The 12,762-nt window shown below is 47.0% G+C and overlaps 1 protein-coding gene across 23 annotated transcripts in view; it reads right to left on the reverse strand.

The window, feature by feature from the left end:
* Positions 1-12,762, reverse strand: part of DLG1 (discs large MAGUK scaffold protein 1) — an 818,929-nt gene that overhangs the window by 377,791 nt on the left and 428,376 nt on the right. For all 23 annotated transcript variants that reach the window (XM_082251441.1, XM_082251439.1, XM_082251438.1 and 20 more), the window contains one exon: positions 7,601-7,725. In XM_082251441.1, the coding sequence (XP_082107567.1) occupies positions 7,601-7,725 (125 nt within the window). The remainder of the gene's footprint in view (positions 1-7,600; positions 7,726-12,762) is intronic.

Below are 12,762 nucleotides of genomic sequence, written 5' to 3' on the forward strand. Positions count from 1 at the left end.
AGGTTAAAATTGAACTTTTTGGCAGGAATGAGCAAAGGTACGTTTGGAGAAGAAGGGGCACAGAATTTAATGAAAAGAACCTTTGTCCAACTGTTAAGCATGGGGGTGGATCAATCATGCTTTGGGGTTGTATTGCAGCCAATGGCACAGGGAACATCTCACGAGTAGAAGGAAAAATGGATTCAATAAAATTTCAGCAAATTTTGGATGGCAACTTGATGCCACCTGTGAAAAAGCTGAGGTTAGAGAGGATGGCTCCTACAAATGGATAATGATCCTAAACACACCTCAAAATCCACGGGGGGATTACATCAAGAGGCGTAAACTGAAGGTTTTGCCATGGCCTTCACAATCTCCTGACCTCAACATAATTGAAAATCTATGGATAGACCTTAAAAGAGCAGTGCGTGACAGACATCCCAGAAATCTAAAAGAACTGGAAGACTTTTGTAAGGAAGAATGGGCAAAGATACCTCAAACAAGAATTGAAAGACTCTTGGCTGGCTACAAAAAGCGTTCACAAGCTGTGATACTTGCCAAAGGGTGCAGTACAAGATATTAACTCTGCTGGGTACCCAAACTTTTGCAGACGCCATTTTTTTGTTTTCTGTTATTTTGAAAGTGTAAATGATGGAAACAAAATCTAACTTTTGTTAACATATTATAAGAATGTCTAATCTGTAATTTGATGCCTTTTGGAGATTTTTCCATCTTTCCTTGGCTTCTTTATGCACATTAATACAAATTTTTACCTGGGGTGCCCACTGTAGGTTGAAGCAAAGTCATTACCTGAAACAAACAGCTGTGTAGGAGGTTTAAAACTGCGAGGGGAACAGCCAAACTCTGCTACTAAAAGGTGAGGTTGTAGGAGAAAGTTTCATGTCACAGGTCATACACCATGGCAAGACTGAGCACAGCATCAAGACGCAAGGTAGGTATACTTCATCAGCAAGGTATCTCCCAGGCAAAGATTTTAGGCAGACTGGGGATTCAAGATGTGTTCTTTAAGCTCTTTTGCATAAGCAAATAGAAACAAGCATTGTTGAGGACTGTAGAAGCACTGGTTGGTCAAGGTAACTTAATACAGCAAATGAAGACACATCATGCTTACCCCCCTTTGACACTGGAAGTCATCCAGCAGTGCCATCAGCACAGAACTAGCAGAAACCAGTGGGACCCAGGTACACCAATCAACTGCACAGAGAAGTCTGGCCAGAAATGGTCCTCATTATAGAATTGCAGCCAAAAAGAAATACTTCAGACATGAAAACCAGACTAAGCGACTCAACTATGCACAAAAACATAGGAACTGGGGTGCAGAAAAATGGCAGCAGGTGCTCTAGACAGAGGAGTTAAACTTGAAATATTTAGATGTAGCAGGAGACAGCTATTTCACGAGGGGCTGGAGAGTGGTACAATAATGAGTGTCTGCAGGCAACAGTGAAGCACGGTGAAGGTTCCTTGCAAGTTTGGGGCTGCATTTTTGCAAGTGGATTTAGAGATTCAGAATCAAAAGAATCAATGGTGTCATCAATGCTGAGAACTACAGGCAGATATTTTCCCAATCATGCAATACCATCAGGGAGGCATGTGATTGGCCTCAAATGTATTATACAGCAGGACAGCAACCCGAAACAGACATTGCCAATAAGAGCTATTTTTTTTTTTTTTAATCAAAAAGGAGTATTTTTAAGCCACTACACAGTAAAAAATATATTAATTTATAGTGATCTTGTTTCAATTCAAAAATACATTCGTACAACATATGACTATAGTAGGGAGTGTACAATAATGTAAATGAATAGTCAACAGACAAGTATTGACGAAATTAAAAAATGCAGTAATGACCAGTTTAGTGGCAATATTCCCATGCCACTCACGAGTTCCAAAAGAACATTCAATAACCAGAATAAAAAACAAAACCACATAAAAATGGATTTTTGTAAAATCTTACCGTAAAATCCTTTATATCAGTTATGTCACAAAGCAGTGTTTAGAGAATTTAACCCAACCCAACTCAAAAACAGAGAGGCGGGTACTACGTCTGTCAATGAGCTAAGAGAAAAGGATTTTACGGTAAGATTTTACAAAAATCCATTTTTCTCTATCGCTCATTGACAGACGTAGTCCTCGGTGATTCAACACCCTCGGGACGTCCCAAAGCAGTACCACAAATGAGGGGTGGGAAATTGGAAATCAAATCCAATCTAGAAGGCCCAACCGGTGCCAACTAGAAGTTTACAATGCTCATCCTTAATGATGAGACTCAACAGAAATTTTTCAACAGAAAAAAACCCCCGAGGTAGACCACCGGTCTCCTCAAATTGCGGCCTGCAAAACCTTGCGGCCAAATGAGGCATCCGCCGATGCCATCACATCAATCTTATAAAAGTTTGTAAAGGTATGTACCGACGACCAGGTGGCAGCCTTACATACCTGGACCACTGACGCCTGATGGCGATAGGCCCAGGAAGTACTGAGCGCTCGAGTGAAGTGCGCCCTAACAGGAAACTGAGGATTCCGACCCTTAATAGAATAAGCCTGTACCCCCGTCTGACTGATCCATCTAGATATGGTCGTGGCAGACACAGGCAATCCCCTTCAAGGGCTATCCGTGATCACAAAAAGTGAGTCCGTCTTACGAAAACCACTTTAGGAAGGAAGGATGGATTCGGAAGAAGAACCACCTTATCCCTATGAACCACCAGATCTGGGGAACGACAAGATAATGCAGCCAGTTCTGACACCCTGCGTGCAGAAGTAACGGCCACCAAGAAGGCCACCTTCTGGGATAATGTAAGCAAGGGAATCTCCCTAATATCTTCAAAGAGAAGTTTCTGAAGAACCGACCACACTAAATTAAGATCCCAGGCGGTAAGGGTGCGTGCACTGTCAGAGCCAGATGTCGCACCCCCTGGATGAAATTTAGCCCAAGGAATGATTAGCCAAAGGTTTCTTGAAAGAAGATTGCTAACGCCGAAAACCTGACCCTTGATCGTGCTCAAGGATAGTTTCTGCTCAACCCCTTGTTGCAGACAGACCAAAATTCGGGTCACCGAATAGGTATGTGGGGGAAATCCAATAGATTCACCCCACGCAATATAAGACTTCCATGTGCTGGAAGTCGCTTTCCTTGCTTTAACTGGAGGTAGGAATAACTGAAGCTGACACTCCCTTGTCCTTCAGTACCTGGGTCTCAATGGCCAGGCCATTAAGCCAGCGACTGTAAAGCAAGATGGAAGATCGGTCCCTGAGACCGCAAATCCTCCCTGAGAGGAAGTCTCCAAGGAGCGTCCGCGACTAGCCTCACCAAGTCGGCGTACCAGGCTCGACGAGGTCAGTCCGGAATTTCCAGAATAACTGGAATTCCCTCCACCTCTATCCTGCGAAGAAGTTCCCGCAGCAACTTGAGAGGATGGAAGGCATGCCGTAGCTGATACTGCCCCCACGGGGCGATTAGCGTTTCTGCTGCGTCCGCTAGAGGATCGCGGTGCGAGCTACAAACCTCCGCACCTTCCTGTTGAGCCAAGGTGCCAACAGATCCACATCCGGGATGTCCCAATGAAGGGACAGCTAGTGAAAAACCTCTGGATGAAGAGGCCATCTGCGATTGGATCCGAATGGGGCTGCTCTAGAGCTGCTCGATCCAGTAAATCAGACAAAATCTGATCGCTCTCAGTTCCGATACCCTATTGGTAATCTGGATACTATCGGAAGAAATGACTTCCCCTGGTTGAGCATCGGAGACTTCCTGGTGCGCTCGCTCAACCGGATCCGATTGTCCAGGGAATCGGAATTCTGATTCCATTAAAAAAGAATCTCCTTCAGGAGAATTCGGGTATGAGACTGGGTATACGGTACTGCCTCTAAGAAGGCCACCATCAGTCCCAGCCAATTGACGGACAGCAACATCCGAATCGTTGACTGAACCTTCTGGAGTTTCTCCGCAAGGAGAAACTCTCTTGCCCAGGATGTATCCAACCTTAGGCCCAGATAGTTCAGTCTCCTGGTGGGAACCAGGGATGATCTTTGGGAAAGCGAAAAAACGCTGATGTCCTGCGATGATGGGGATATAAAGATAGGCCTCCTAAATGTCTATGGACGCCAGGAAATCCCCCTGATGCAGGGAGGCCACCACTGTACGGATGGACTCTATTTCTTCCCAAGTCCAGATTTGGACGCACCTTGCCCTCTTTCCTGGGCATTGTGAATAGGTTTGAATAGAACCCCTGAAACCGTTCAATGTTAGAAGGGAAGAATCGCACCGGTGGAAGTGATCGAAACTCGATCCTGTGTCCTCCAGAAACCGGTGAAGACAACCCCCCCCACCCCAGAGATGGGTAGGGGCGCATCAGGCTATATTCTTAAGGCTTGGCTGAGCCGGACTCTTTGTTTAGCCGACCAGCGCCCTTTGAAACCCCTCTAAAGGGGCTTTGGAGGGTTTCGCCTTATCGCCCGCCCTCGCGGAACGAACAACTCTTTATGAGCAGAAAAGGAAGGTCCTCGTTAGTTACGAGGTCCTTTTATCCTAACAGTCTGTGGCAAGACAGCAGGTGGTACCGTCTATCCTATAAAGAGGAATTCCTCAAACGGATAGCACCTAGCCATGCGTTTGGAAATAACAGGGGTTCGTTTCAAAACGACCCCATTTGGGTAAAGGAAAATCCTTCGCCCTTTTGGTAGGCTAACACGTATCAAAAAGGAATCTCAGTCACAGCTACCTCTGCCGGTGTAACCTCAAGACTAAAGGTTTCCCGGATGGACACAACTAGTGCATCCACCACTCTTGTGCTATGGCGGAGGCAGAAACGTGCTCCTCACTGCTGAGGAGATATTACCTGAGACAACAGCCCCCTAGGAGGGACCTGCAACTGCATTGACCAGCTCCGAATCCGTATCTGAAGTATCTGATAAACAATAGGGGTAGGCGGGGGTCGCTACTTGACCCCCGTCCCTGACAGGCCACCTCCACCCGGGATACCAAAGACTCCAAAACTGCCGATAATGCATTAAAAACAAGTGGGGTACTGGAGGGTCCTGCGGCCACTTTGAGGGGATCAGGTGGGGATACCTATGCGGCAGGGTCAATGATTATACAAGACACTTGCCAGCGACAAAAAATGACAAAGTAAGAAACTTTTTTTTTTTTTTTTTTTTGTGTCCCCCAGTCGCAACAGCGCCCCTCAGTGTTACCTGCCTTTTTGGACCCCACAGAGAGAGAGAGAGAGAGAGAGAGAGAGAGACCCCAAGGCTCATCCCTGATGCACAGAAGTTTTCATCAGCTTGCTCAGTGCTGTCCTGTTACAGACAGGAAGTCTTTGGCCCTATTTCCTGGGTAAAGGAGGCGGCTCCGCCCCTTAACACGCCTGCCGGCGCCTCCCCCTGGCTCCACGAGGTGTTTGAGTCACCTCAAACATGGCCGCCCCCATGCTGGAGACACGAGGCTACACCAAAATGGCGGCCTCGTGCGATCTACCAGACAATGGCGGCGGCCTGCACAGAATAGCGGCATGTCTGCAGAAGGATCTCGGCCTCACAACCCTTCACCCTCATGGTGGTCAGCGTGGTCGGCGGTCCGTGGCCGTCGGGAGGCATCTGCTAGCTGGAGGAATGATCTGGGATGCAGTATACATGTATAGACATCGCCCTGTGGCTTCTGACAGGTAGGATACCTTATACTATCACAGTAAAGTTCTAGTACTGCCACTGACTACAATCATTTTCACATTTTTACAATTAGATTGTCAGCTCCAAAACCAAGCCTCCTGGCTTCTTGTACACAAAAATCACACTCAATTAGGGGGATCTGTGACATGTTATAGGATAGAGGGGAACCCATCCTTACCATTACAGAGAGGGGCCCGCGTTCACCACAAGACCCGTCAGGGGGAAAGGGGGAACATTTTACTCACCATACCGGAACCAGGCGGGCGCCAACTCCTGACAGTACCCCTCTCCACCGAGGTAGGAGGGCTGTTGACCAATACGGACGCCGTGACTCATGGTCTTTGGCGTTTCAGCGAGACGTTTAACTCGCAGGGTCAGTCCCCGTCCAGTGGGACTATGTCGCGGCCGACCCAGCGCGGAGCTATGGCCTGCACGCGCTCGTAGGCTGAACTGGGGTGACCACTGGATCTCAACATCCAGCCCGTCGCCCAGTTCAGCTTTCTTGCTTGAAGATCTCACAGGAACACTGGAGAAAAAAAGCTGTCTAAAAAATCTTTTCTAAGAAAAAAATCCTGCCAGGACCGAAGATCCCAGCAAGGTATCTAGGTCCTTACTCCTAACTAGACAGAAAAAAAAAACTGATTTGCTAGAGCAGGAAGTGAGAGGATATACCCTCTGGGACTGCCCCTAGGGTGTGGCCAGAACATTTTCTTTCCTGTCTAGTCCTACTCCTGTAGAGGGCAGCATAGCCCGAGGGTGTTGAATCACCGAGGACTACGTCTGTCAATGAGCGATAGAGAAAGAAAATTTTAAGAAAATGGATACCAGTCCTATACCCAACCCAGATCCTCCAACGTCACACTAACTAGTTTGGGATGCAGTTCACCAGGTCTAGGACTAGACAAACCTTTTTGGTTACGCCCCTGGGGCAGTCCCAGAGGGTATACCATCACTTCCTGCTGTAGGACTCCAGCTTGTAACAAGCAGTGTCAGAAGACATAACGCAACCCCAACAGAGGGGCGGGTGCTGTGTCCGTCAGTGAACCTCAGAGAAAAAGCTTTTAAGGCAAGACAAAAATTCAGTTTTCTCTTTTGTTCACGGACGAACACAGCTTCAAGTCTTTAGACAATTGGGCTCGTCCCCATTCCTAGGGGCACTGTCGTTGCGAGGCCTGGGAGCCTCAGTAACCTGCGACGCTCGTTGGCAGGCTGGGACTCCATAAGGATCTATATTAGCCAGTGCGAGGCCCAGCTCTGCTGTCACTTGTAGTCCTCCAGGAAAAATTCCCTGACTAACTAGCGATAGTGAGAAATAAAAATCTATTTTCAGAAGAAAAAACACAGAGGTGTGTCTAGGTATAAAACATTTTTATTAACCTGGTAAACTGCCTAGCTTGCTCCTGCAGAGGGTGCCATTACCCACTAGTGAAGGGTAATATGGATGGGCGGGGACTGTCAGAGGACGCAAGAAAAATTCAGTTCTCTTTCGTTCACTGACAAACACAGCTTCAAGTCTTTAGACCATTGGGATGTCCCAAAGCAGTGTCAATATGACGAAGGGGGAAACACAGCAAACCCTGAATTCCCCACAAGGCTAAACATAGCCAACCAGATAACAACAGGAGCTCAACCAGTACATCAGGAGTTTACCACCAGGAAAAAATTACACCCTCAAGAAGCAGAAGCCTCTGCAACCACAGCCTGCAAAACTTTGCAGCCAAAAGCCTCATCCGAAGATGCAAGTACATCCACCTTATAAAACTTTGTGAATGTGTGTACAGACGACCACGTAGCCACCTTGCACACCTGAACCACTGACGCCTGATGACAGAAGGCCCAGGAAGCACTAAGCGCTCTCGTAGAATGTGCTTAGTTTACATTTTACTAAACAATATAGTGAATACAATTCCAACTAGAATATAAATGTACCTACCGTAACCTTCCATCTTGAGCTGCAGCTCCCCCAGAAATGATTTTTGTTATAAAAATGCTTGTATCATCTCCAATATGTGGATTATCTGTACCTCCTGCAATGCTAAAGCCAAGGCCAGATGTGCCCTGAAAGAGAACAAAGGAGAGTAGAAGTAATAAGAAAAGGTAAAAGGACTGGAAATCAAAAAGCAGTAAAAAGAATGCTTTGCTGAAGGATTTAATTTTACGGCAGTATTAAAGGGGTGTACAGTCATCAGTTGAGGCTCACAGGCAGTAAACTAGACAATGCTTTGACGGGGAAGTAACACCACTGGTCAGCTAGTAAGAACCCACTCAAAGAACATACAAGTAGTTAAAGGCTCTATCTGGTGAGGAGAGTTAATGCAGTAAAATACTTAAAACAACTTTTTCAAATGCTGTAAAATATAATCCCATTACCTTATAGGAAACTACATACAAAGATTCTGCTTACACTTGCGCATTTTTAGTGCATTTGAAACTGCACCCAAATTTTTATGCCTTTAGAATCAATAACCTTGTTCTCCACTGTATTTTCTTCCTACAGTTTCAGTACCATTTCCTATACTTGTATCATAGAACAGAGTAAGGCCAATTAAGCCACTGCATTGAAAACTTTTGGTAGATGATGCAGCCTTCTTAAAGCAGCATTAAACCCAAAACCAAAAATATAATATTGCAGCTTAGCAACCTTTCGATGCATCAGTTTTCTTTGACTATTTCTCCTGTTTTCACCATCTTAATTGGCCAGTAACACACCTGCTGTATTAGTACTGCACCACTCTAGATGAATGAGCACCGGGGAAACAGCAGACTGCCCCACTATGAGTAGGAGGGTGGGGGGTGATTTGGGGGTGGTGTTAAATGTATTAGCAGATTTAGATACACTAACAAACTGAAGCCAAAATCCAGCTCACAATTTATAATCTGTGAAAGCAAATCGTTCTTTTCCTTTTGGGATAAAGATTTTAAAAGCATACATTCTGCTGGAGAGCTTGACTTTTGAAAAACAAACTTGATGGATGGATAACTGGATGAAAAAAATGGCAAACTAAAAAAAAAAAAAAATGCAGCCATCACCTCTAAGAACCAGTAAGCTGCAAGTTTGCTTTTGAGTGTAATACTGCTTTAAACCTTAAGATTGCCATAGATGGGGCTTAAATTTCAGCTCACTCCTACTGAATCGGCTGAAATGTAAGCCACTGGTGGTCCTGTCAAATGCAGTCACTGTTTAGTTTTGTAGGCAGCCATGTGTGGGCAGCCATGTGTGCTGTACTGTCTAAAAACAATAGTCAGCAGGGGAGATTCCTCCACCCATGCTGTTTAAAGGTTAGTTCACCCTTACCAAAAAAGTGCTCATGCAGGTAAGGGGGGTCTGCAGCTTTGACTAAAATTGGATAATGCGCTTGACATAGGTGTGGGTAATTTATGTACCTGCCAAAGCGTGACCAAAACATTCTCAGAGATGGCATCACTGCTCACCTTCACCATCACAGAAACAAGCTCTGAAACCCCTGCTATCAAAACAACACAGAGCAGGATGTATATTATGACCAACAAATATTCTTGATTAGGTTAAAGTATGTATGATGTTTTGTTCCAGTGTACAGAGGGCTGCATGCATCTTAAATCAGGTATTAAAACATTAAGATGCAATATGACGTCGTTTAAATTGGAGAGCTCAACCTCTTCCTTTTAGTTTCAGATAAGTAAAAAGAAGCAGTAAGCACCATGCACATAAAAAAGGAAAGTCAAAGAATTTAAAAGCATGGCAAGCAATGTTTATAAAGTGACCTGTTAAAGACTATGCACCACTGAATAATTGGATTTTTTTAGGAACTTACCGTAAAATCCTTTTCTCCGAGTCCTTTGAGAGACGCAGCTCTCAATGCTTCTTCACTATGGGGACGTCCCAAAGGAGTGTAGGCATGAGGGGTGGGAAAACACAACCAACTGTTAACGTACAACCAAGGCTAAAAAGACGTAACCAACTGGGCAACAAATAAAAGCTCAACCCAAACCAACAGGAGATTACCCCCAAACAAAAAATTCACCAACATAACCCCCAAACAAAAAATTCACCAACATAAAGAGAAAACCAAGTCTCTTTGTCAAACAGCAGGCTGCAAAACCTTGCGGCCAAAGGAAGCATCCGAGGATGCCAACAAATCAACCTTGTAGAATTTGGTTAAAGTGTGCACAGACGACCAAGTCACCGCTTCACACACATGAGCAACAGAAGCCTGATGGCGAAAAGCCCGAGAGGCACTCAGCACTCAAGTAGAATGCGCCCTCACAGGGAAAGTAGGAACCTGACCCCTTAATGAATAGGCCTGAACAATTGTCTGCCTGAACCATTTTGATATGGTCGCAGCAGACGCAGCCGAACCCTGACGATATCCCTCAGGAAGGACAAACAAGGAATCAGATGTCCAAAAAGACTCCATGGCTGACAGATAAACCCTGATCGCCCAAACCACATCCAGCGAATGCAAAGCAAATTCCTTGGGATGCTTGGGCTTAGCACAAAGCGAAGGCAAAACAATATCTCCATTGAGGTGGAAAGCGGACACCACCTTAGGGAGAAAAGACAGATTAGGTCGTGTTACAACCTTATCCCTATTAACGACCAAATAAGGTAAACGGCAGGACAAAGCCGTCAACTCAGACACTCTGTGAGCAGAAGTGATAGCCACCAAAAAGGCAACCTACTGAGGACAACAAATGTAGATATATCTCCCTAATATTTTCAAAGGGGGGCCGTAGAAGAACGGACAACACCAAATTCAGAACCCACGGCGGAAAAGGGGATCTACTCGGCAGAGCCAGATGACGCACCCCTTGAATATAGGTGCGATCAAGGAATTAGACGTCAGGGCAAGTTGGAGGTAAATGGCTAAGGCTGACCCCGGACCTTAATTATACCTAAAGCCAAGCGTTGCTCAACCCCTTCTGCAAGAAGGCCAAGACCCTCACCACCGAAAACGAGCGAGGATGGAAATTTGGTGACTCACACCAGGCAATATACATCTTCCAAATAGGATGATAAAACTTCCTGGAAGTAGCCTTCCTAGCTCTCAACAAGGTAGAAATCACAGAATCAGAGGGGCCTCTGTCTCTCAACACCTGGCCTTCAACCACCACGCCGTTAAAGCCAGTGACCGTAAAGCAGGATGGAAGATTGGCCCTCGAGACAGCAGATCCTCTCTCAGAGGCAGCCGCCAGGGAGGCTCCACGATCGTCTTTACAAGGTCTGCGTACCAAGACCGGCGAGGCCAGTCTGGGGCCACCAGAATCACCAGCACCTGTTCCACTGCCAACCTGCGGAGGAACCTTAACAAGAGCTGTATCGGAGGAAAGGCATAAAACAACCGATCTCCGTTCCAAGACACCACCAACGCGTCTGTGGCATCGGCCAGAGGGTCTGGAGCCCTGGCCACAAACCGCTCTACCCTTTTTGTTCAAATGAGAGGCAAACAGATCCACCTTAGGAGTTCCCCATCGGGCACACAGGAGACAAAAAATATCTGGATGCAAGGACCATTCCCCCTGATCCAGAACTTGATGACTCCGGTAATCTGCCTGCCAATTGTCCACACCTGGAATGTGAACAGTGGAGAGAGCCGGAACATGTGCCTCGGCCCAAATCAGGATCTCGGCCACTTCCCTGGCCGTCCGGACACTCTTGATGCCCCCGATGATTGATGTAGGCCACAGCCGTGGCATTGTCGGATTGTACCCGAACTGGAAAGCCATGCAGCCGAGGCGCCCATTGGAGCAGGCAGGGTTTGGACCCTTTGCTCCAGGACATTTATCGGTAAGGACGATTCCTCCGGCGACCACGTTCCCTGGACACAAAGAGTGTCCAGTACTCCACCCCAGCCCGACAGGCTGGCATCCGTGGTGACCACTGTCCACAACAGCGGCAGAAAGGACCTGCCCTGGCTCACAGCGGGCAACAGAAGTCACCAAGAGAGCTTCGACCTCGTGAGATGGCTTAGACCTATCATTCTGTCCAATGACTGCGGGTCCTTGTTCCACTTGACAAGAATCTCTGTTTGTAGAGGCCTTGTATGAAATTGAGCCAATGGGACCGCCTCGAAAGTCGACACCAACAGCCCCAAGGACCTCATACACGTACGCAGGGAGGAGAGATCGTTGTCCATCAGCAACCGATCTCGCCCTGCAAGGCCTGAAGTTTTTCCTCTGGGAGAAAGACCCTCGCCTGAGAGGAGTCTAAGATCATGCCAAGGTAGTTCAGGCGCACTGAGGGAGTCAGCGCAGACTTCTGGAAGTTGATGGTCCACCCGAACTCCCGAAGTGTCTGAAAAGTGAATGCCAGGTCGCCCGACATGAGAGCTTGCCCTCAACAGGAGATCGTCCTAATAGCCGAGGATCTCAATCCCCTTTCTGCGTAGCAAACCAGCATTGGGGCCAAAACCGTGGTGAAAACCCTGGGAGCATAAATTAGACCAAAGGGTAATGCCACAAATTAAAAGTGCTCCTCCACCACCGCGAAACGGAGACACTGCTGATGACCTTCGTAAATAGGTATGTGCAGATACGCATCATTTACAGCTATGGAGGCCAGAAAGTCCCCCTGATGTAAAGATGCTACCCCCGACCGAATGGATTCTATCCAAACTTCTGCACCTGCACAAAAATGCCTGTGAGCCGTGAAAGAGGGTCCCCTCTTACTGCGAGGTGCCTTGCCTTTGAGGATTGGGGTGGCAGAGAACTCTTACCCCCGTTAGGCCCTTGATTAACTCATCCAAGGAGTCCCCAAACAGGCGTTCACCCAAAAATGGGAGATCAGTTAAGGCCTTCTTAGAAGCCTGGTCCGCCAACCAGCTCTGCAGCCACACCATTGGCGTATGGCAATCCCCACTGCTGACACTCTTGCAAGCAGAGGGGCCGCATCCCACAGGTAACCCAGGGCCTGGGCCATCTGGTCCATGAGCTCATCAGAGTCGTGGGAACTGTCTCAGCAGTCAAGTTACCCCTAAGCACTGCAACCCATTCTGTAACTGTCTGAGACACCAGGATGGACGAGAATACAGGTTTAAGTATTGAGCCTGCCAGCAAATGCAGGTGGCAGGAAAGGGATTCCACCCATCAGTCCACCAGGTCTAAAAACCGGGGAGA

The sequence above is a fragment of the Pelophylax lessonae genome (genome assembly GCF_965119305.1).
Source record: "Pelophylax lessonae genome assembly, chromosome: 3".
NCBI lineage: Eukaryota > Metazoa > Chordata > Amphibia > Anura > Ranidae > Pelophylax > Pelophylax lessonae.